The 22,469-nt window shown below is 42.1% G+C and overlaps 1 protein-coding gene across 1 annotated transcript in view; it reads left to right on the top strand.

The window, feature by feature from the left end:
* Nucleotides 1-12,129, top strand: part of LOC141049907 (uncharacterized) — a 63,964-nt gene extending 51,835 nt beyond the window's left edge. Inside the window, exons 13-16 of the mRNA XM_073546746.1 lie at nucleotides 649-696; nucleotides 1,252-1,370; nucleotides 1,464-1,611; nucleotides 11,823-12,129. Coding sequence (XP_073402847.1) covers nucleotides 649-696; nucleotides 1,252-1,370; nucleotides 1,464-1,611; nucleotides 11,823-11,974 — 467 coding nt within the window. The 3' untranslated portion in view covers nucleotides 11,975-12,129. The remainder of the gene's footprint in view (nucleotides 1-648; nucleotides 697-1,251; nucleotides 1,371-1,463; nucleotides 1,612-11,822) is intronic.
* Nucleotides 12,130-22,469: the final 10,340 nt, after the last annotated feature.

The raw sequence follows: 22,469 nt of genomic DNA, 5'->3' as shown, positions 1-22,469 counted from the left end.
TTCAATGCTGGTTTTCTTTGGAGGGGGTACTCATTGTACCCCCTACATGGAAAACAGCATTGGGATAGGAGAGGAACAAAATTTTGCACCCCTATTGAATTTATCAGGTCAAGTGCCCCTGTGGACCCCCCACCACCCTACACTGCTGATGAGTATGATGACATTTCTTGAGCTTTAGCACGTTCCGGTCAATGTCTGCTCTAATCAAAACTCATCTCTGAATAGAAATTAGAGATAATGGCTGCCACATGATCCGTCAGCTTGCATACCTGTCCATATGCACCTTTATAGCATGCTGACATCATAGGAAATGCTCCCGATTAATGAGAGGAGGCAAAGTCGAAATTGAGGTTCATGTCTTATCTAAGCCGTCCACTCATGGACCTCAAAAAAGGACAGCTCTAACTGTGCAGATCTTACTTTCAAGGATTTCATTCTCACACCATGATAGGTGATATTTTGGGGTGGTCCAATTGAAGGGAGTCCCAAGATCTCGAGAAAACGGTTTGTCTGTTAGGGGTCCATAAACTGGGACCTCCAGCTATCAATGAGAGAAGATGGGAATAACCCTAATTCTAAGAGTTGATGAAGAAGAAGTGGGACAATATTCTTCTGCCTGGTCACCCTATACTGTGCTATTTCTTTCAGGAAATCGTTCTCTCCTTCACCTGGTACCACAGTCGATATACTCCGATGGTGAGATAATTCTATGAACTTTCAACTATTTGCTGTTTTTCCGTCACACTGCAAGATGAAAGATTATAAGTACAATCTTTATTATCATGTGGCTCACTTAGACTGTCATTCTCCAGAATGCTCTGTCCATCATTTGGGTCTTTATAATCATGTTTTACGATGGTCTTCATTCTTCTTGTGTGACAGGTTAACCTCCTGTCTTTAACCTTTACATATCATGTTTGTCTTCTTCAATTAATGAGATCTTCTCGTACTATTACCAAAATAAGATGCAACTTAATTCTACTTGTTCACATTTCAAGGGAATTGGTCAAGGAGTCACTTGGACATCATTTATTGAAGGAATCAAACTAGTAATTTTCCATCTGTTGTAAAACCTCAACTTTGAGCATGAGTCCAAATAGGACTTCTATTACAACAGCCAGAGAGTTACTGGTTGAGGACTTCTGTCCTAGCGGACATTCCCAGTAAAGAATATCTCCTGAGGCGTTGTCAAATGTTCTCATTAAATGGACCTTCTCGTTAATACCTTTTTTCCTTCTTTTGTTGCCTCAGACTCCCAGGACTGTACAGAAATCTCTTGGAAAGTGTCTCTACAGGAGGGCAGATCTTTGGAGGTTGAAGGCAAAAGTGTTCAGGTGAAGCATTCTGGGATATACTCAATATACAGCCAGGTATGATACCACCCATTCCCATGTTTTGCCTTGATTCCTTTTCTATCTGCCCCTCTACATACCAAAGTTCGGCATCTCTTGCTTCGTTCCTAGGTGTTTTACACGGATACAACGTACACCATGGGTCATATAATATTACGGCAGACAGACGGAGACACAGAAGACAGCAATATTCTTCTCCGCTGCGTTCAGAGTATGCCAGCGGACAAAAGTTTGGCATTTAATACTTGCTACACATCCGGTAAGACTCTTATCTTGCAAATTCATGCTTATGAATTCAGTTTTCCTCAATGTGGGCCTTTCATTCGGGAAGAAGATCTTAATTCCAGCCAATATTATTATTATTATAGCACCATTTATTCCATGGCACTTTACATGTGAGGAGGGGTGTACAATTGTGTTCAGAAGTTTACATACCCCAGCAGAGTGTTTGCTTTCTTGGCCCTTTTTTCAGAGAATATGAATGATAACACCAAACCTTTTTCTCCACTCATGGTTAGTGGTTGGGTGAAGCCATTTATTGTCAAACTACTGAGTTTTATCTTTTTAAATCATAATGACAACCCAAAACATCCAAATGACCCTGATCAAAAGTTTGCATACCCTGGTGATTTTGACCTCATAACATGCACAGAAGTTGACACAAATGGGTGTGAATGGCTACTAAAGGTAACATCCTCACCTGTGACCTGTTTGCTTGTAATCAGTAAGTGTGCATAAAAGTTGAGTGAGTTTGTGGGATCCAGACAGACTCTTGCATCTCTCATCCAGCCACTGATGCTTCTGGATTGTGAGTCATGGGGAAAGCAAAAGAACTGTCAACGGATCTACGGGAAAAGGTAGTTGAACTGTATAAAACAGGAAAGGGATACAAAAAGATATCCAAGGAATTGATAATGCCAGTCAGCAGCATTCAAACTGTGATTAACAAATGGAAAATCAGAGGCTCTGTAACAAAACCACAGTCAGGTAGGCCAACAAAAATTTCGTCCACAACTGCCAGAAAAATTGTTCAAGATGCAAAGAAAAACCCATAACTAACATCAGCTGAAATACTGGACTCTCTGAAAACTAGCGGTATGGCTGTTTCAAGATGCACAATAAGGAGGCACTTGAAGAAAAATGGGCTGCATGGTTGAGTCGCCAGAAGAAAGCCATTACTGTGCAAATGCCACAAAGTATCTCACCTACAATATGCAAAACATCATAGAGACAAGCCTCAAAACTTGTAAAGCACGGAGGTGGATCGCTGATGTTTTGGAGACGTGTGAGCTACAAAGGCACAAGAAACTTGATCAAAGTTAAAGGAAAGATGAATGCAGCATGTTATCAGCAAACACTGGGGGCAAATTTGCAATCATCAGCCCGGAAGTTGCGCATTGGACGTACATGGACGTTCCAGCATGACAATGATCCACAAAACAAGGCCTAGTCGACCTGTCATTGGCTACAGCAGAACAAAGTGAAGGTTCTGGAGTGGCCATCTCAGTCTCCTGACCTCAATATCATTGAGCCACTCTGGGGAGATCTCAAGAGCACAGTTCATGCTAGACAGCCCAGGAATTTACAGGAACTGGAGGCTTTTTGCCAAGAAGAGTGAGCAGCTTTACCATCTGAGAAAATAAAGAACCTCATCCACAACTACCACAAAAGACTTCAAGCTGTCATTGATGTTAGATGGGGCAATGCACGGTATTAAGAAATGGGGTATGTGAACTTTTGATCAGGGTCATTTAGATGTTTTGGGTTGTCATTAAGATTTAAAAAGAGAAAACACAGTAGTTTGCCAATAAATGGCTTCACCCAACCACTAACCATGAGTGGACAAAAAGTTTTGGTGTTATCATTGATACTGTATTCTCTGAAAAAAGGCCAAGAAAGCAAAAATTCTGCCGGGATATGTAAACTTTTGAGCACAACTGTACATAATACAGTAAAAACAAGGATAATAATCATAAACAATACAAGTCACTGAGTGGTACAGGAGGAGAGGGGACCCTGCCCGCGAGGGCTCACAATCTACATGTATGCCGCATGTATGAAATCCTTGAACAGCCGGTCGAGGGTGCATACTGCTGTGCAAGATGTGAGCACGTTGTGCATTTGGAAGCCCAGATACTGGATCTAAATGTGCAGCTGGCAACACTGAGATCCATAGACAATATGGAAAGGAGTCTTCTGCTCACTGAGCAGACGCTCAATGGGATAGATGAGGGGGGATGCTAGGTTGGAGCTGCAGGACAATGAAGCAGCTAGCTGGGTGACAGTTAGAAGGCGGGGTAGAGGGAAGAGCACCAGGGAGGCTAGTCCTGATCTGACACCCCAATAAGTTTGCTAAGTTGGCAGATGAGGGGAGTGTTAGTGCAGGAGTAGCACTGCTGCAGCAAGGCATGTCCTCTGACAGCCGGAGGAGTGTCTGCTCCAGTAAGGGGGGAAATAGGAGAGCAGGGCAGGCCAGACAGGTTCTGGTAGTGGGGGACTCAATTATTAGGGGAACAGATAGGGCAATCTGTCACAAAGACAGGGATCGTCGAACGGTGTGCTGCCTACCTGGCGCTCGAGTCCGACACATCGCTGATCGGGTTGACAGATTACTGGGAGGGGCTGGAGAGGATCCAGCGGTCATGGTGCACATTGGCACAAATGACAAAGTTAGAGGTAGGTGGAAGGTCCTTAAAGATGATTTCAGGGAATTAGGCTGTAAGCTTAAAGCAAGGACCTCCAAGGTGGTATTTTCGGAAATACTTCCTGTACCACGTGCCACGCCAGAGAGGCAACGGGAGATTAGGGAGGTTAATAAGTGGCTCAGGAATTGGTGTAGGAAGGAGGGGTTTGGGTTCCTGCAGAACTGGGCCGACTTCTCAGTTGGCTACAGGTTCTACGCTAGGGATGGGCTGCACCTCACTGGGGAGGGTGCAGCTGTGCTGGGGGAGAAAATGGCTAGAAGGTTGGAGGAGTGTTTAAACTAGGGACGGGGGGGAGGGTATTCCTTTTATAGGAGGGGAAGACAGTACAGATAGAGACCTGGGCACAAATAATGACATTGGGGGTGGAGGTGGCATGGGGGGTGGGGTTAGAACAGTTAATAATTTAAGAAAGAATAGAGGTACAGAGAGATACATAAAGTGCATGTATACTAATGCCAGAAGCCTCACCAACAAGATGGAGGAATTGGAGTTAATGTTGTTGGAACATAATTATGACATGGTGGGGATATCTGAGACATGGCTGGACGAGAGCCATGACTGGGCTGTTAATTTACAGGGCTACAGTCTGTTCAGAAATGACCGAACAAATAAGCGAGGGGGAGGCGTGTGTTTATATGTAAAATCATCCTTACAACCCATCCTGCGTGATAATATATATGAATCTAATGAAAATGTAGAGTCCCTGTGGGGGGAGATAAGGGGAGGGGGGAAAAATAATAAATTACTGATAGGGGTTTGTTATAAGTCTCCAAAAATAATGGAAGCAACAGAGAATATCCTCATAAAGCAAATAGATGAAGCAGCGACTCAAGGAGAAGTCATTATTATGGGGGACTTCAACCATCCTGAAATACATTGGGGAACAGAAACCTGCAGTTCCAGCAAGGGTAATAGGTGTCTGACAACTATGAGAGACAATTACCTTTCACAACTGGCTCAGGACCCAACAAGAGGGGGGGCACTGCTAGACCTAATATTAACCAACAGGCCAGACCGCATATCAAATGTAAGGGTTGGGGGTCACTTGGGTAATAGTGATCACAAATTAATAAGTTTTCATGTATCCTTTAATAAGATGTGTGGTAGAGGGGTTACAAGGACACTAAAATTCAGGAAGGCAAATTTCCAACGGATGAGAGATGATCTTGGTGCAATTAACTGGGACGATATCCTGAGATGTAAAGATACATAAAGAAAATGGGAGACGTTTATTATCCTCCTGAATAGGACCTGTGCACAATATATACCGTATGGGAATAAACATGCGAGAAATAGGAGGAAACCACTATGGCTAAATAGAGCTGTAAGGGGAGCAATAAGGGACAAAAATAAAGCATTTAGAGAATTATAGCAAGTAGGGAGTGATGAGGCATTAAATAAATACAGAAGATTAAATAAATTCTGTAAAAAGCAAATCAAGACAGCAAAGATTGAGACAGAGAGACTCATTGCCAGAGAAAGTAAAAATAATCCCAAAATATTCTTTAACTACATAAATAGTAAGAAGCTAAAAAATGATAGTGTTGGTCCCCTTAAAAATAGTCTGGGTGAAATGGTGGATGAGGAAAAAGCCAATATGCTAAATGACTTTTTTTCAACAGTATTTACACAAGAAAATCCCATGACGGATAACATGATCAGGGATAAAAATTTCCATTAAATGTCACCTGCTTAACCCAGCAGGAAGTACGGCGGCGTCTACAAATCACTAAAATTGACAAATCCCCGGGCCCGGATGGGATACACCCCCGAGTACTGCAGGAATTAAGCACAGTCATAGATAGACCACTATTTTTAATCTTTAAAGATTCCATAATAACAGGGTCTGTACCACAGGACTGGCGTATAGCAAATGTGGTGCCAATATTCAAAAAGGGGACAAAAACTGAACTTGGAAATTATCGGCCAGTAAGTTTAACCTCAACTGTGGGTAAAATCCTGGAGGGTTTTCTAAGAGATACTATACTGGAGTATCTGGAGAAGAATAACCTTATGACCCAATATCAACATGGGTTTACAAGAGACCGTTCCTGTCAGACTAATCTGATAAGCTTTTATGAAGAGGTAAGTTCCGGACTGGACCAAGGGAATGCAGTGGACGTGGTGTACATGGACTTTTCAAAAGCTTTTGATACGGTGCCACACAAAAGGTTGATACATAAAATGAGAACAATGGGGATAGGGGAAAATATGTGTAGGTGGGTTAAGAACTGGCTCAGGGATAGGAAACAAAGGGTGGTTATTAATGGAGCACACTCGGACTGGGTCACGGTTAGCAGTGGGGTACCACAGGGGTCAGTTTTGGGCCCGCTTCTTTTTAACATATTTATTAATGACCTTGTAGGGGGCATAGAGAGTAGAATTTCAATATTTGCAGATGACACTAAACTCTGCAGGGTAATTAATACAGAGGAGGACAATTTTATATTACAGGAGGATTTATGTAAACTAGAAGCATGGGCTGATAATTGGCAAATGAGCTTTAATGGGGATAAATGTAAGGTCATGCACTTGGGTAGAACGAACAAGTTGTATAATTATGTGCTTAATTGTAAAACATTGGGCAAAACAGTCACTGAAAAAGACCTGGGTGTATGGGTGGACGACAAACACATTTAGTGGCCAGAGTCAAGCAGCTGCTGCAAAGGCAAATAAAATAATGGGATGCATTAAAAGAGGCATAGATGCTCATGAGGAGAACATAACTTTACCTCTATATAAGTCACTAGTGCGACCACACTTAGAATACTGTGTACAGTTCTGGTCTCCGGTGTATAAGAAAGACATAGCTGAACTGGAGCGAGTGCAGAGAAGAGCGACCAAGGTTATGAGGGAACTAGGGGGTCTGCAATACCAAGACAGGTTATTACACTTGGGGTTATTTAGTTTGGAGAATCGAAGGCTTAGGGGTGATCTTATTACAATGTATAAATATATGCGGGGACAATACAAAGAACTTTCTAATGATCTTTTTACTCTTAGACCTGTGACGGGGACAAGTGGGCATCCTCTACGTCTGGAGGAAAGAAGGTTTAAGCATACTCACAGACGCGGATTCTTTACTGTAAGAGCAGAGAGACTATGGAACTCTCTGCCATATGATGTTGTAATGAGTAATTCACTACTAAAATTTAAGAAGGGACTGGATGCCTTTCTTGAAAAGTATAATATTACAGGGTATATACACTAGTCTCCTTAATATTGCGTTGATCCAGGGAGCTAGTCTGATTGCCGTATGTGGAGTCGGGAAGGAATTTTTTTCCCCAATGTGAAGCTTACTGTTGCCACATGGGTTTTTTTTGCCTTCCTCTGGATCAACATGTTAGGGCAAGTTAGGATAGGATATGGGTTGAACTAGATGGACTTAAAGTCTCCCTTCAACCTTAATAACTATGTTACTATGTTACAAGGGATGGGTGTGTATACAGTAGATGAGGGTAGAGCTGGTCGTGCAGCGGTTTGGTGGAACGAGGGTTACTATAGGTTGCAGGCTTGTTGGAAGAGGTGGTTCTTCAGATTCCTTTTGAAGAACCAAGTTTTATAAATACGGTCATAGGAATAACTGAATGTGGCGTTCAGTTCCTCCATCAAAATTACTTCATTCACTTCAACGCATCGGAGGGAGATTGTCGGAATGGATTTTTTTTTCACAAAGCAAAGGGATACACGCTCGATTAAGTGCCACAATATGGAATGCTTATTTATTTTTAGAGGGATATCACAGTGAATGAAAAGGACGAAGGCAGGATTCAGGTCAGGTGCAAGATCAGTGATCCTGGGTATCACCAGTTCCACTTTTTCCCAAAAAGGAACGAGAAGCCTACAAGACCAAAATCTATGTACAACATTAGATTGCCTTCCTCATCTCCACACCTCCAACACACGGAGTTGGTTTCAGGAAAAATAGAGTGAAGGCGAGTTGGGACTCTGTACTATCGAAATAGCAGTTTTAACTCACTTTGTGAAAACGAGAGCAAATCGACGCTTTATGTGTCAAAGAGAAAATTCGTCTCCATTGATCTTTCAATAGTCACGCTCCCATTGTCTCTGGCCTGGAGGGTCAATCAGCATGGAATAAGAAAAGGATAGAGTATGTCTTAAAGGACCCGCAATCGAGCAAGCTGTCTCAAATTATTACTAAACAAATTGATAATCCAAAATAAAAAAAGCAACTTAAAAGATAAAAGACATTTAAAAATAGCACAATGCTGAATGGAGGAGCAGCAAAAACAATTCTTCGCAGGTTAGACTTAAATTGGCCGGCAATCTACTTGTTTTTCTTCACATCCAAAACTTTGTGGACAATGAAGATCAATGGCGTCAATTCTTTCTAGTTCCCACCTCATTACTGCACAGTTCTTACATCCATAAACTATGGAGGGAAAGGAACTCCAACCTTCCCACTTCTGATTTTGGTCTTTCAGCACCATACATTACTGCTTTGCTGATAGCAGTATGGAAAAGCGGCACAGCCATGTATAAGGTGCTACAAGACTAGATAGCGATATCTCGTGAGAGGCAAGCTTGTGTATATACATTCCTCAATATTGAAATTACAACTCAACAAAGGAAAAGTGGTGGAATCATGATTATAAAAATGGAAACAAAATTTTAAAAACATCTCAATTTATTCAGTATCAAATATGAGCACCACAGGCAGAAATCCCGGCACTTCCAACCTCGGCTGCTATCAATGAGGTCATTAATGACCTTGGGCAAATCATCAAAATCCACTGCTGGTAGCTACTGTGTTATCACTTACCAATAACGTTCCAGATGTTCTCGATGTGAATGTGGTACCGCTCATTAAAGTCATGAATATGTGTTTATTCATGACTTTAATGAGCGTTACCACATGACCGCTGAAGTGAGGCGCAGGAGACTGTGGGAGAAGCAGGGCTGCAGAGACCGCGCCAGGAGGGGGTAAGTATATGCAGTATTCACCTGTCCCCGTTCCAACGCTGCTCGCCGCTGTCTGCCGAGTCCTCTGTCAGTCACGTTCAGGCAGCAGAGGGCGCAATGATGTGGTTAGTGCGCGCCGCTCCCTCTGCTGCCTGAACGTCACTGACAGAGGACCAGCAGACAGCGGCGAGCAGCGATGGAACGGGGACAGGTGAATATCTCAGGTGCTGGGGCCCTGAGCCAGCAGTGACACCGGCACCTGTCCCCCATAGCATGCCGGCACCTGGCCCCCAGCGATGAGAGATGGTTAAGTCATTTTTTTTATTTGCAGCAGCAGCATATGGGGCCTATTCTATGGAGCATCTTATGGGGGCATGATCTATGGAGCATCTTATGAGGCAGCATATGGGGGCATAATATATAGAGCATTTTATGGGCAGCATATGGGGCCTATTCTATGGAGCATCTTATGGGGCATAATCTATGGAGCATCTTATGGGGACATAATCTATGGAGCAACAAATGGGGCATAATCTATGGAGTATCTTATGGGGCCATAACCTTTATGGAGCAGCATATGGGGCATATTATTCTATGGAGCATCTTATGGGGCCATCATGAACTGGATATTCAAATATATTTAACCTACTGATGTCTCAATTAATTTTACTTTTATTAGTATCTATTTTTATTTTTGAAATTTACCAGTAGATGCTGCATTTTCCACCCTAGGCTTATACTCGAGTCAATAAGTTTTCCCATTTTTTGTGGCAAAATTAGGGGGATCGGCTATTACTTGGGTTGGCTTATATACGAATATACAGTTAGGTCCATATATATTTGGACAGAGACAACATTTTTCTAATTTTGGTTCTAGACATTACCACAATGAATTTTAAACAAAACAATTCAGATGCCGTTGAAGTTCAGACTTTCATTTTAGGGTATCCACATTCAAATTGGATGAAGGGTTTAGGAGTTTCAGCTCCTTACCATGTGCCACCCTATTTTTAAAGGGACCAAAAGTAATTGGACAGATTAAATAATTGTAACTAAAATGTTCATTTCTAGTACTTGGTTGAAAACCCTTTGTTGGCAATGACTGCCTGAAGTCTTGAACTCATGGACATCACCAGACGCTGTGTTTCCTCCTTTTTGATGCTCTGCCAGGCCTTCACTGCGGTGGTTTTCAGTTGCTGTTTGTTTTTGGGCTTTTCTGTCTGAAGTTTAGTCTTTAACAAGTGAAATGCATGCTCAATTGGGTTGAGATCAGGTGACTGACTTGGCCATTCAAGAATATTCCACTTCTTTGCTTTAATAAACTCCTTGCTTTGGCTTTATGTTTTGGGTCATTGTCCATCTGTAGTATGAAACGACGACCAATCAGTTTGGCTACATTTGGCTGGATCTGAGCACACAGTATGGCTCTGAAGACCTCAGAATTCATTCGGCTGCTTCTGTCCTGTGTCCCATCATCAATAAACACTAGTGACCCAGTGCCACTGGCAGCCATGCATGCCCAAGCCATCACACTGCCTCCGCCGTGTTTTACAGATGATGTGGTATGCTTTGGATCATGAGTTGTACCACGCCTTCGCCATGCTTTTCTCTTTCCATCATTCTGGTAGAGGTTGATCTTGGTTTCATCTGTCCAAAGAATGTTCTTCCAGAACTGTGCTGGCTTTTTTAGATTTTTTTTAGCAAAGTCCAGTCTAGCCTTTTGATTCTTGATGCTTATGAGTGGCTTGCACCGTGCAGTGAACCCTCTGTATTTACTTTCATGCAGTCTTCTCTTTATGGCAGATTTGGATATTGATACGCCTACCTCCTGGAGAGTGGTGCTCACTTGGTTGGCTGTTGTGAAGGGGTTTCTCTTCACCATGGAGATTATTCTGCGATCATCCACCACTGTTGTCTTCCGTGGGCGCCCAGGTCTTTTTGCATTGATGCATTCACCAGTGCTTTCTTTCTTTCTCAGGATGTACCAAACTGTAGATTTTGCCACTCCTAATGTTGTAGCAATTTCTCGGATGGGTTTTTTCTGTTTTTGCAGCTTAAGGATGGCTTGTGTCACCTGCATGGAGAGCTCCTTTGCCCGCATGTTTCCTTCACAGCAAAACCTTCCAAATGCAAGCACCACACCTCAAATCAACTCCAGGCCTTTTATCTGTTTGATTGAGAATAACATAGTGAAGGGATTGCCCACACCTGTCCATGAAATAGCCTTGGAGTCAATTGTCCAATTACTTTTGGTCCCTTTAAAAACAGGGTGGCACATGTTAAGGAGCTGAAACTCCTAAACCCTTCATCCAATTTTAATGTGGATACCCTCAAATGAAAGCTGAAAGTCTGAACGTCAACTGCATCTGAATGGTTTTGTTTAAAATTCATTGTGGTAATGTCTAGAACCAAAATTAGAAAAATGTTGTCTCTGTCCAAATATATATGGACCTAACTGTATACGGTACTTTGAATTGGATCCTATAATGAATGGGCAGCCAGTGTAAGGACTGGCAAGAGCGGATGCGTCCGAGTAACGATTAGCCAGATGGATGACCTTGGCTGCTGCAATAAAAGATGGACATTGGTCTGAACACCATGAGGTGGGCATTACTATGAAGAGGCCTTCACTAGGGAACAGTACATTGGTCCTCTTCTCAGAACTATGATGTTGCATAAGGTATGGTAGACGGACACCTCTAGCCTTCATTCTAGGTATGCTAACAGCTCACTGATACATTGATATATTTATATACAGTATGGGTACATAGAGGAAATTCAGCAAGAACTCAGCAAACCAGGGTTGGAGTAAAATGATGCTTTTCTTTATTTCTTCAACAAGGTATAAAAACGACCCACGAGAATCAGAAACCAGAGAACATGGCAGAAATAAGCGCAAATGGGACTACGCGTTTCGGCGGCCTAATCCGCCTTCTTCACGGTCCAAACCTAATCTGCTCCTTGTATGTGGAGCCATATAAAAGGCAATCCTGAATAAAATTAGTGCAAATGATTACAAACATGTGTGCAAAAAAAGGGTTTAACCAATTCGCTATTGTGGATTAACTAACAGCATTGCTACAGAAAAGACAACTTTTTCTTATGTAATAAAAAATACAAATAAACGTCCTAGTTAATGACATGATGTATAGGATGAAAAAAAAACAAAAACACCAAAAAAAAAAAAAAAAGTGGAAAAAAACAATATTATATTAGACATGAGTAAAATAAACTCCACGGAAACCTCAATAATGTAGAATAATATCTGTGCGGCTATTAAATCCTAAAGGAGTTCTTGTACCCATTTCAAAAATCCATTTGCTTTCTCTAGCTAGAACCTTCCTGCGTAAGTCCCCCCCTCTAAGAGGTTTTTTTACTTGTTCAATTCCCATGAAGGAAAAACTAGATAAATTACCACTATGGACTTTAGAGAAATGGCGTGAAACAACTGAAGCTCCAACCAAAGGTAGATTTTTAGCATCTGATATGTGTTTTCTCATCCTGGTTTTCAATGAATTCATGGTACGACCAATATACTGAAGACTACACGAGCTGCAGCTGATCAAGTAGATCACATTGTCAGTGTTGCAGTTAATGAAAGATGCAGCACTAAACTCTTTGTTATTAGGAAATGAAGAAAAAACTTTTGATTTATTAGCAAAGCCGCAGCAGATGCAGACATTAGCTCCACATTAGAAGAAACCCACAGTTTGTATAGTTCTTAACCAATTATTAGACTTCTGGTTCTGATCAATAAACATGCTAGGAGACAAAGACGCTAAGGTAGGTGCCCGTTTAGCTACAAACGCCACATTATGATTATTCACAATATTTAATAAAACCTCATCCTGCGTTAAGAGTGGCAAGTACCGTTTTATAATGCTGACTATGGTATTGTATTGGGGGCTGTAATTAGTGCTGAATACCACCTTCGCATCAAATGAGTTCATTGAACGTCAGTTTTCTCCTGAAGAAGTGAACTTCTATCAATATTATTAACAATTCCTCTAGCTCTGCTAAGTGACCACTTAGAATATCCTCTTTTTAATAGGTTAGTGCAGGTTTTGTTGGCTTCCATCTCAAAGTCCGTATCCAAGGTGCTGTTTCTTTTTAGTCTAGTAAGTTCACCTACTGGAATACTTTTTATAACATGTTTGGGATGGTTAGAAGTTGCCATGAGAATGCTGTTGCACGCCGTGGGTTTCCTATAAGGGGCCACAATAACTTTATTCCCACTGCTGTCTCCAAATAGTTTTAAATCCAGAAAATTGATGGAACACAAGTCACTAGAACTAGTAAAGCGTAGATTGAAATCATTGTTATTCAGATAAACAACAAACTCATCCAAAGATAAGGTGTCACCCCTCCAGATAAACATCAAGTCATCAATGTAGCGGCCCAGCCATATAATGTTGTCCTTAAAGGGATTATCCTCAATGTAAATATATTTTTCCTCCCAAACGGACATAATGATGTTGGCTAGGGACGGAGAAAATTTCGCACCCATACTCACACCCTGTATCTGCAGAAAATACCTCTCATCAAAGGAAAAGTAATTATGCGTTAGTAAGAATCGTATGGCCTTCAAAAGGAAAGTTTGAATATGAGCTGGATATTTGCTGTACTTAGATAGGTAGTATTCAGCACAACTTATAGCGACGTGATGGGGGATAGAGGGATATAATCCTACTACATCACAAGAGAGCCAAGAATAATCAGCCTGCCATTGAATTTTCTCTAGTATAGAAACAGTGACTTTTGTGTCTCTCAAATGACTTGGTGTCAAAGGTACCAAAGGTTGGAGGTAGTGATCCACCCATTCCCCCAGTCTCTCACTAAATGAGCCCATCCCTGAGACTATTGGTCTAAAAGGAGGGGGAAAGATTTCTTTGTGTACCTTGGGGAGTGAGTGGTCCACTGGAATAATAGGTGAATCACAATAGATATACTTTTGTATTTTTTCAGAGATGGCACCCTCATTAACACCCTCTTGTAGCAGCTGGGATAATTTTAGATTGAAAAAGGAAGTCGGATTAGAATGTAATTCATTATAAACGTTAGTATCTTCTAAACTGGAAAGATTCATTTTTTTATAAAGTCCCGAGTTGAGGATCACAATAGCCCCCCCTTATCAGCAGAAGTGACAAGGAGGTCACCATTTGCCCTCAGCTCACGGACCGCCCTGTGCTCAGCTTTACTTAAGTTGTATTTAACCCGGGCTGGACCCTCAGCGTGATATAATGAAACCAGTTCATTCTCAATGGCTTCCTGAAAAAAATCTAAAGAAGGTGGCCTGGATTTAATTGGATAAAACTGTGTATTATATGTTTTAAATACATTATTTAAATTGACCTCACTTGATATGTTATTATCACTATCCAGCTGTCTAAGATTTTGCAGGGTACATTGGTCAGATAAAATACAAACAATCAGTATTAATGCTGGTAGCAGGTAAAGCAGAATCATAAGCAGATTGTACAGCCTCTTTGCTGAAATGAACTTTCAGAGTCAAGTCACGCGCAAATCTGTTAATATCTACTATAGTGTCATAAAGATCAAATTGTTTACAAGGTGGAAAACCCAGTCCTCTTGATAGCAGCGATATCTGCGGTTCTGTAAGAATGTAACTCGACAGATTCAAGATAGGAATGTTCATATTTTCCGCTTCCTTGTTCTCAGACATGAGCCGATTGGCCCTGTGTTTTCTGCCACCCCTCCTCCTCGATCGTTTTTTGGCATGGCTCCTTCTTGCAAAAAGTCTCTTTTATAATGTTTTTTATTTGTATTCTGAACAATAGATGATGAGGAGATAGAAGAGTCCGTTAGTTCATCAGAAGTTTCTCCAAATGAGGTGTCTGTAATAGCAGAGGAATTGCTGGAGGAGACTTTGGATTTTTTAAACCAAGATTTTTTTCTTTTGAGTATAGATGGAGGATGATGCGACCAGTTGTAAACTTTATTACTCTTGTAGTCCTCCAGATCTCTTATAAATTTTCTTTTTTTGATGGATACTATAGAGTTCTCCCTTCTTTTTAAGTTGTTATGCATTCTCTCCAAGAACTTGGTTTTATTGTCTGATACAGGCAAATCATTAACAGACTTTTTCACCACCTCAATTTCAACATTCAGTTTATCCAGCTCTTTAGATTCCTCATCTATGATCAGTTCAATTAATTTTAGTGAACATTCGCTTAAAACCTTATTCCAATTGGTCTGGAAATCCATACCATAAGAAGTTGTGGGTTGTTTATTCAAACGCAGTCCACGGGGGATCATGTTTCTCTCCAGATAACCATTGAGTGAGTTATGATCCCACCAAAGTTTCTGTTCCTTTTTTAATAATTGATCCAGCTTATTCAGCATGGAATCAGAATCCACTTGTATGGTATCCCCTGAAGATGAATCATCCTGGAAAATACATGCCAATTTATTAAGACGTACCGTATTGTCCTGAGTGTCCAACTATGTAACAGTAGATGGCAACATGCTGAAAGTCTAAATCCACATAAAAATTTTGCCAAACTGTATAAAGGGTTCCATAGAGCGAGCACGGACAAATCTCCTTCCAACAGCAGAGTATGTGTGTCAGTGTCCAGCTGCAGCAATGAGACTCATGGGTCTTTCCCACCTGGTGATCAAGTTCCTGCACGGACTGGATTAGGAGTAAATCCTTCAATAGGAGAACAAAGAGGAAATCCAGCAAGGACTGGAGTAAAATGATACTTTATTTCTTCAAAAAGGTTAAAAAGAAGACCCACAAGGATCAGGAACCAGAGTGCGTGGCAGAAATGAGCGCAAATGGGACTACGCGTTTCGGCGGCCTAATCCGCCTTCTTCACGGTCCAAACCTAATCTGCTCCTTGTATGTGGAGCCATATAAAAGGCAATCCTGAATAAAATTAGTGCAAATAATTACAAACATATGTGCAGAAAAAGGGTTTAACCAATTCGCTATTGTGGACCACTCACTCCCCAAGGTACATAAAAAAATCTTTCCCCCTCCTTTTAGACCAATAGTCTCAGGGATGGGCTCATTTAGTGAGAGACTGGGGGAATGGGTGGATCACTACCTCCAACCTTTGGTACCTTTGACACCAAGTCATTTGAGAGACACAAAAGTCACTGTTTCTATACTAGAGAAAATTCAATGGCAGGCTGATTATTCTTGGCTCTCTTGTGATGTAGTAGGATTATATCCCTCTATCCCCCATCACGTCGCTATAAGTTGTGCTGAATACTACCTATCTAAGTACAGCAAATATCCAGCTCATATTCAAACTTTCCTTTTGAAGGCCATACGATTCTTACTAACGCATAATTACTTTTCCTTTGATGAGAGGTATTTTCTCCAGATACAGGGCGTGAGTATGGGTGCGAAATTTTCTCCGTCCCTAGCCAACATCATTATGTCCGTTTGGGAGGAAAAACATATTTATATTGAGGATAATCCCTTTAAGGACAACATTATATGGCTGGGCCGCTACATTGATGACTTGATGTTTATCTGGAGGGGTGACACCTTATCTTTGGATGAGTTTGTTGTTTATCTGAATAACAATGATTTCAATTTACGCTTTACTAGTTCTAGTGACTTGTGTTCCATCAATTTTCTGGATTTAAAACTATTTAAAACTATTTCACAGAAGAAGAAGTAAGCAGGCTCCTTGCATCTTCTCGCCCAACTACTTGCACCAGTGACCCATTTCCGTCACATCTCCTCCAGTCCCTTTCCCCTGCTGTCACCCCTCACCTAACTAAAATATTTAACCTCTCTCTCTCTTCTGGTATTTTTCCCTCCTCATTTAAGCATGCCATCATACATCCACTACTTAAAAAACCATCCCTCGACCAAAACTGTGCCGCTAACTATAGACCTGTCTCTAATCTTCCCTTCATCTCTAAACTCCTGGAACGCCTGGTCCACTCCCGTCTTATCCGCTATCTCTCAGAAAACTCTGTTCTCGACCCTCTCCAATCCGGTTTCCGCTCTTTACACTCCACTGAAACTGCCCTCACTAAAGTCTCTAATGATCTGCTAACAGCTAAATCAAATGGTCATTACTCCATGCTAATTCTCTTGGATCTCTCTGCAGCATTCGACACTGTGGATCATCAGCTCCTCCTCACTATGCTCCATTCCATTGGCCTCAAGGACACCGTTCTCTCCTGGTTCTCCTCCTATCTCTCCGACCGCTCCTTTACTGTTTCTTTTGCCGGTTCCTCCTCCTCTCACCTTCCCCTTACTGTTGGGGTTCCTCAAGGATCGGTTCTAGGCCCCCTCCTCTTCTCCTTGTACACTGCCCCTATTGGTCAAACAATCAGTAGATTTGGTTTCCAGTACCATCTCTATGCTGATGACACCCAATTATACGCTTCTTCTCCTGACATCACGCCAGCCTTTCTAGAAAACACTGGCGATTGTCTAAACGCTGTGTCTAACATCATGTCCTCACTATATCTGAAACTGAACCTGTCAAAGACTGAACTCCTGGTGTTTCCTCCCGCTACTAATGTACCTACACCCGACATTGCCATTTCCGTCTGTGGTTCCACTATTACTCCCCAGCAACATGCCCGCTGTCTTGGGGTCATACTTGATTCCGAGCTTTCCTTTGCCCCCCACATTCGATCACTGGCTCGCTCTTGTCATCTGCACCTCAAAAACATTTCTAGAATTCGACCTTTTCTTACTTTTGACTCTGCAAAAACTCTTACTGTTTCTCTTATTCATTCTCGTCTCGACTATTGTAACTCTCTTCTAATCGGTCTCCCTCTTACCAAACTCTCCCCTCTCCAATCTGTCTTGAATGCTGCAGCCAGGATCATATTCCTCACCAATCGTTACACCGATGCCTCTACCTTGTGCCAGTCATTACACTGGCTACCCATCCACTCCAGAATTCAGTATAAACTTATTACCCTCACCCACAAAGCCCTCCATGGCTCAGCACCACCCTACATCTCCTCCCTTGTTTCAGTATACCACCCTACCCGCGCCCTCCGTTCTGCTGATGACCTGAGGTTAGTATCCTCAATAGTCAGAACCTCCCACTCCCGTCTCCAAGACTTTACACGTGCCGCGCCAATTCTTTGGAATGCACTTCCCAGGTCAATACGATTAGTCCTCAATCCCCACAATTTTAACCGTGTCCTGAAAACGCATTTATTCAGACTGGCCTATCGCCTCAACACATTAACCTAATCTATCCCTGTGTGGCAGAGCCAAAAGTTTTACCATAACCAGGTTCCCAGCATCATGTTCCCACATGCTTTATGCAGCCATTAGCCCTCTGTGTCTGTACTGTTACACACTTAACATTATGGCTGGTCCATACAATCAGGGCAACTGTTACCACCCACCTTTCATGTCTACCTCTTTCCTCATAGACTGTAAGCTTGCGAGCAGGGCCCTCATTCCTCTTGGTATTTGCTATAATCTACTGTATGTGATTATTGTTATGCTGTAATGTCTATTGTCTGTACAAATCCCCTCTGAAATGTAAAGTGCTGCAGAATATGTCGGCGCTATAAAAATAAAATTTATTATTATTATTATTATTATTATTTGGAGACAGCAGTGGGAATAAAGTTACTGTGGCCCCTTATAGGAAACCCACGGCGTGCAACAGCATTCTCATGGCAACTTCTAACCATCCCAAACATGTTATAAAAAGTATTCCAGTAGGTGAACTTACTAGACTAAAAAGAAACAGCACCTTGGATACGAACTTTGAGATGGAAGCCAACAAAACCTGCACTAACCTATTAAAAAGAGGATATTCTAAGTGGTCACTTAGCAGAGCTAGAGGAATTGTTAATAATATTGATAGAAGTTCACTTCTTCAGGAGAAAACTGAGAGACGTTCAATGAACTCATTTGATTGGAAGGTGGTATTCAGCACTAATTACAGCCCCCAATACAATACCATAGTCAGCATTATAAAACAGTACTTGCCACTCTTAACGCAGGATGAGGTTTTATTAAATATTGTGAATAATCATAATGTGGCGTTTGTAGCTAAACGGGCACCTACCTTAGTGTCGTTATTGTCTCCTAGCATGTTTATTGATCAGAACCAGAAGTCCAATAATTGGTTAAGAACTATACAAACTGTGGGTTTCTTCAAATGTGGAGCTAATGTCTGCATCTGCTGCGGCTTTGCTAATAAATCAAAAGTTTTTTCTTCATTTCCTAATAACAAAGAGTTTAGTGCTGCATCTTTCATTAACTGCAACACTGACAATGTGATCTACTTGATCAGCTGCAGCTCGTGTAGTCTTCAGTATATTGGTCGTACCATGAATTCATTGAAAACCAGGATGAGAAAACACATATCAGATGCTAAAAATCTACCTTTGGTTGGAGCTTCAGTTGTTTCACGCCATTTCTCTAAAGTCCATAGTGGTAATTTATCTAGTTTTTCCTTCATGGGAATTGAACAAGTAAAAAAACCTCTTAGAGGGGGGGACTTACGCAGGAAGGTTCTAGCTAGAGAAAGCAAATGGATTTTTGAAATGGGTACAAGAACTCCTTTAGGATTTAATAGCCGCACAGATATTATTCTACATTATTGAGGTTTCCGTGGAGTTTATTTTACTCATGTCTAATATAATATTTTTTTTTTCCCCTTTATTTTTTTTTGTTTTTTTTTCATCCTATACATCATGTCATTAACTAGGACGTTTATTTGTATTTTTTATTACATAAGAAAAGTTGTCTTTTCTGTAGCAATGCTGTTAGTTAATCCACAATAGCGAATTGGTTAAACCCTTTTTCTGCACACATGTTTGTAATCATTTGCACTAATTTTATTCAGGATTGCCTTTTATATGGCTCCACATGCAAGGAGCAGATTAGGTTTGGACCGTGAAGAAGGCGGATTAGGCCGCCGAAACGCGTAGTCCCATTTGCGCTTATTTCTGCCATGTTCTCTGGTTTCTGATTCTTGTGGGTCGTTTTTATACCTTGTTGAAGAAATAAAGAAAAGCATCATTTTACTCCTTGCTGGATTTCTTCGTTGTTCTCCTATTGAAGGATCTACTCCTAATCCAGTCCGTGCAGGTACTTGATTACCAGGTGGGAAAGACCCATGAGTCTCATTGCTGCAGCTGGACACTGATACACATACACAGTATGGGTACATATGTACACACACATACGCACACAGCTAGATACAGGAATTATTGGACAGTGATCGAATCTTCATGATTTCAGCTCTGCAGGCCGCTATTTTGCTATTCTTGCTTTAAAATGAAACTGAGTTGCAATTGAAGTTTAGACTTTTAGGTTTAGTTATAGGGGTTGAACAGAAATACCCTATGAAACATTTAGAAATTGCAATCATATTTCTACAAATCCAGAAAGCAAAATGAAAAAAATAAAACGCAATCTCTTGTGACAAGCGGATTGTTTCCCAATGACACAGATTTGTCATAGAATCATAGAATCGTAGAGTTGGAAGGGACCTCCTGGGCCATCTGGTCCAACCCCCTGCTCAAAGCAGGATTCACTAAATCATACCACACAGATGTCTGTCCAGCCTCTGTTTGAAGACTTCCATTGAAGGAGAACTCACCACTTCTCGTGGCAGCCTGTCCAAGGCTTTAGAGCTTTCTCTCCCTATCTCTATTGCTGAGATGTCAGGTCCGCTCACTCTGCTAAATCACTCTAAAGGTGCTGTCACACTTAGTGATGCACCAGCGATCCCGACAACGATATGGATCGCTGGTGCATCGCTAAGTGGTCGCTAGTGAGCTGCCACACAGGCAGATCTCACCAGCGACATCGCAGGGATCGGGGGGTCGCTACTTACCTGTCAGACGCGGCGATCCTGACGTCCTCCCGCCCGCGTCCACGCGTCGCTCGTCGGCGCCAGCAGGAAGCTGACGACAAGAAATGGCCCAGGCCGTTCTCGCGCGATCAGCGATAACCAGCGGGGGAGCCGGTCGGAGGTAAGTATCACACATAGCGATATCCCTAGCAATATCACTGCTACGTCACAAAAACCAGTGGCGTTATAGCGATATTGCTAGCGATATCACTTAGTGTAACGGGCCCTTAAAATGTCTGCTGCATTCCCTGACTCAGCTTTTATTCAGCATCTGATAATCTCTGATTATCGGTGTTATATCATGTGATGCGATGGCTGCGAGGCATTATGGAGAAGCCTGCGTGGCCGTGCTGGTATCAGCTGAGCATTCAGTAACTGATGCAATTTTCAGCAATATGTAAAATGGCGACAAGAATATTTTTAGTTATTTTGCAAATTGTTCAAATCTACCGAGATGAAATCTTCATAAAATTTGGCACAAATTTGCTTTGCATCAAATCAATCATCGGTAATATAGTATATGTACAGTATGTAAATGTGTACGTTGCTTTCTTGCAGGTGTTTTCAGGCTCGTCAAAGGACAATCAATCACTTTGGTAATACCACGGAGGAACGCCAGTCTGGATGTCAGCAGTCAAACCACATTTCTTGGTGTTGTGAAATTATAGCCGTCCCTGCAGACTGCCACAGGATTGCCAAGCTTCAGCCCGCGGGAAATTATTTATAAGGACAAAAATCCACAAATGGGATAAATAATCACAGAGTAGCAAAAACAATCAAATAACGACTCTGCCTCTCCTCCTCCTGCCGAGTGACACAAAAAGATAGCGACGAGTATGGTCTTCAGCACGCAGGGTGACACATCATGAGCTATGAGTCTCCTTCTCCTGCAGGGTGACACAGAATGAGCTATCAGGCTCCTCCTCCTGCAGGGTGACACAGAATGAGCTATCAGGCTCCTCCTCCTGCAGGGTGACACAGAATGAGCTATCAGGCTCCTCCCCCTGAAGATTGATACAGATAGGAGAAGCTATGTTTCCTCCAATGCAGAATGTTACCGATAGGAGTTGCTAAGAGTCTCCACCCAATGCAGGGTGATGTACATAGAAGGAGCTACAAGTCTCCTCCCCTTGCAGTGATACAGATAGAGGGAGCTACAAGTCTCCTTCCGCTACAGGGTGATACAGACAGGAGGAGCGAGTCTCCTCCCCCTGCAGGGTAATACAGATAGGAGCTATAAGTCTCCTCCCCCTACAGGGTGACACAGATAGGAGGAGCTACAAGTCTCCTTCCCCTACAGGGTGATACAGACAGGAGGAGCTACGAGTCTCCTCCCCCTGCAGGGTGATACAGATAGGAGTTATGAGTCTCCTCCTCCTGCAAGGAGATACAGACAGGAGGAGCTATGAGTCTCCTCCTCCTGCAAGGAGATACAGACAGGAGGAGCTATGAGTCTCCTCCCCCTGCAGGGTGATACATAGGAGCTATAAGTCTCCTCCCCCTACAGGGTGACACAGATAGGAGGAGCTACAAGTCTCCTTCCCCTACAGCGTGATACAGACAGGAGGAGCTATGAGTCTCCTCCCTGCAGGGTGATACAGACAGGAGGAGCTATGAGTCTCCTTCCCCTGCTGGGTGATACAGATAGGAGGAGCTAT

Source organism: Dendrobates tinctorius, unplaced genomic scaffold (assembly GCF_039654945.1).
Source record: "Dendrobates tinctorius isolate UK_male_01 unplaced genomic scaffold, ASM3965494v1 ptg000151l, whole genome shotgun sequence".
In the NCBI taxonomy this organism is placed as follows: domain Eukaryota; kingdom Metazoa; phylum Chordata; class Amphibia; order Anura; family Dendrobatidae; genus Dendrobates; species Dendrobates tinctorius.
Note: the sequence above shows the minus strand (reverse complement) of the source record. Positions and strands in the feature narration are given on the sequence as shown.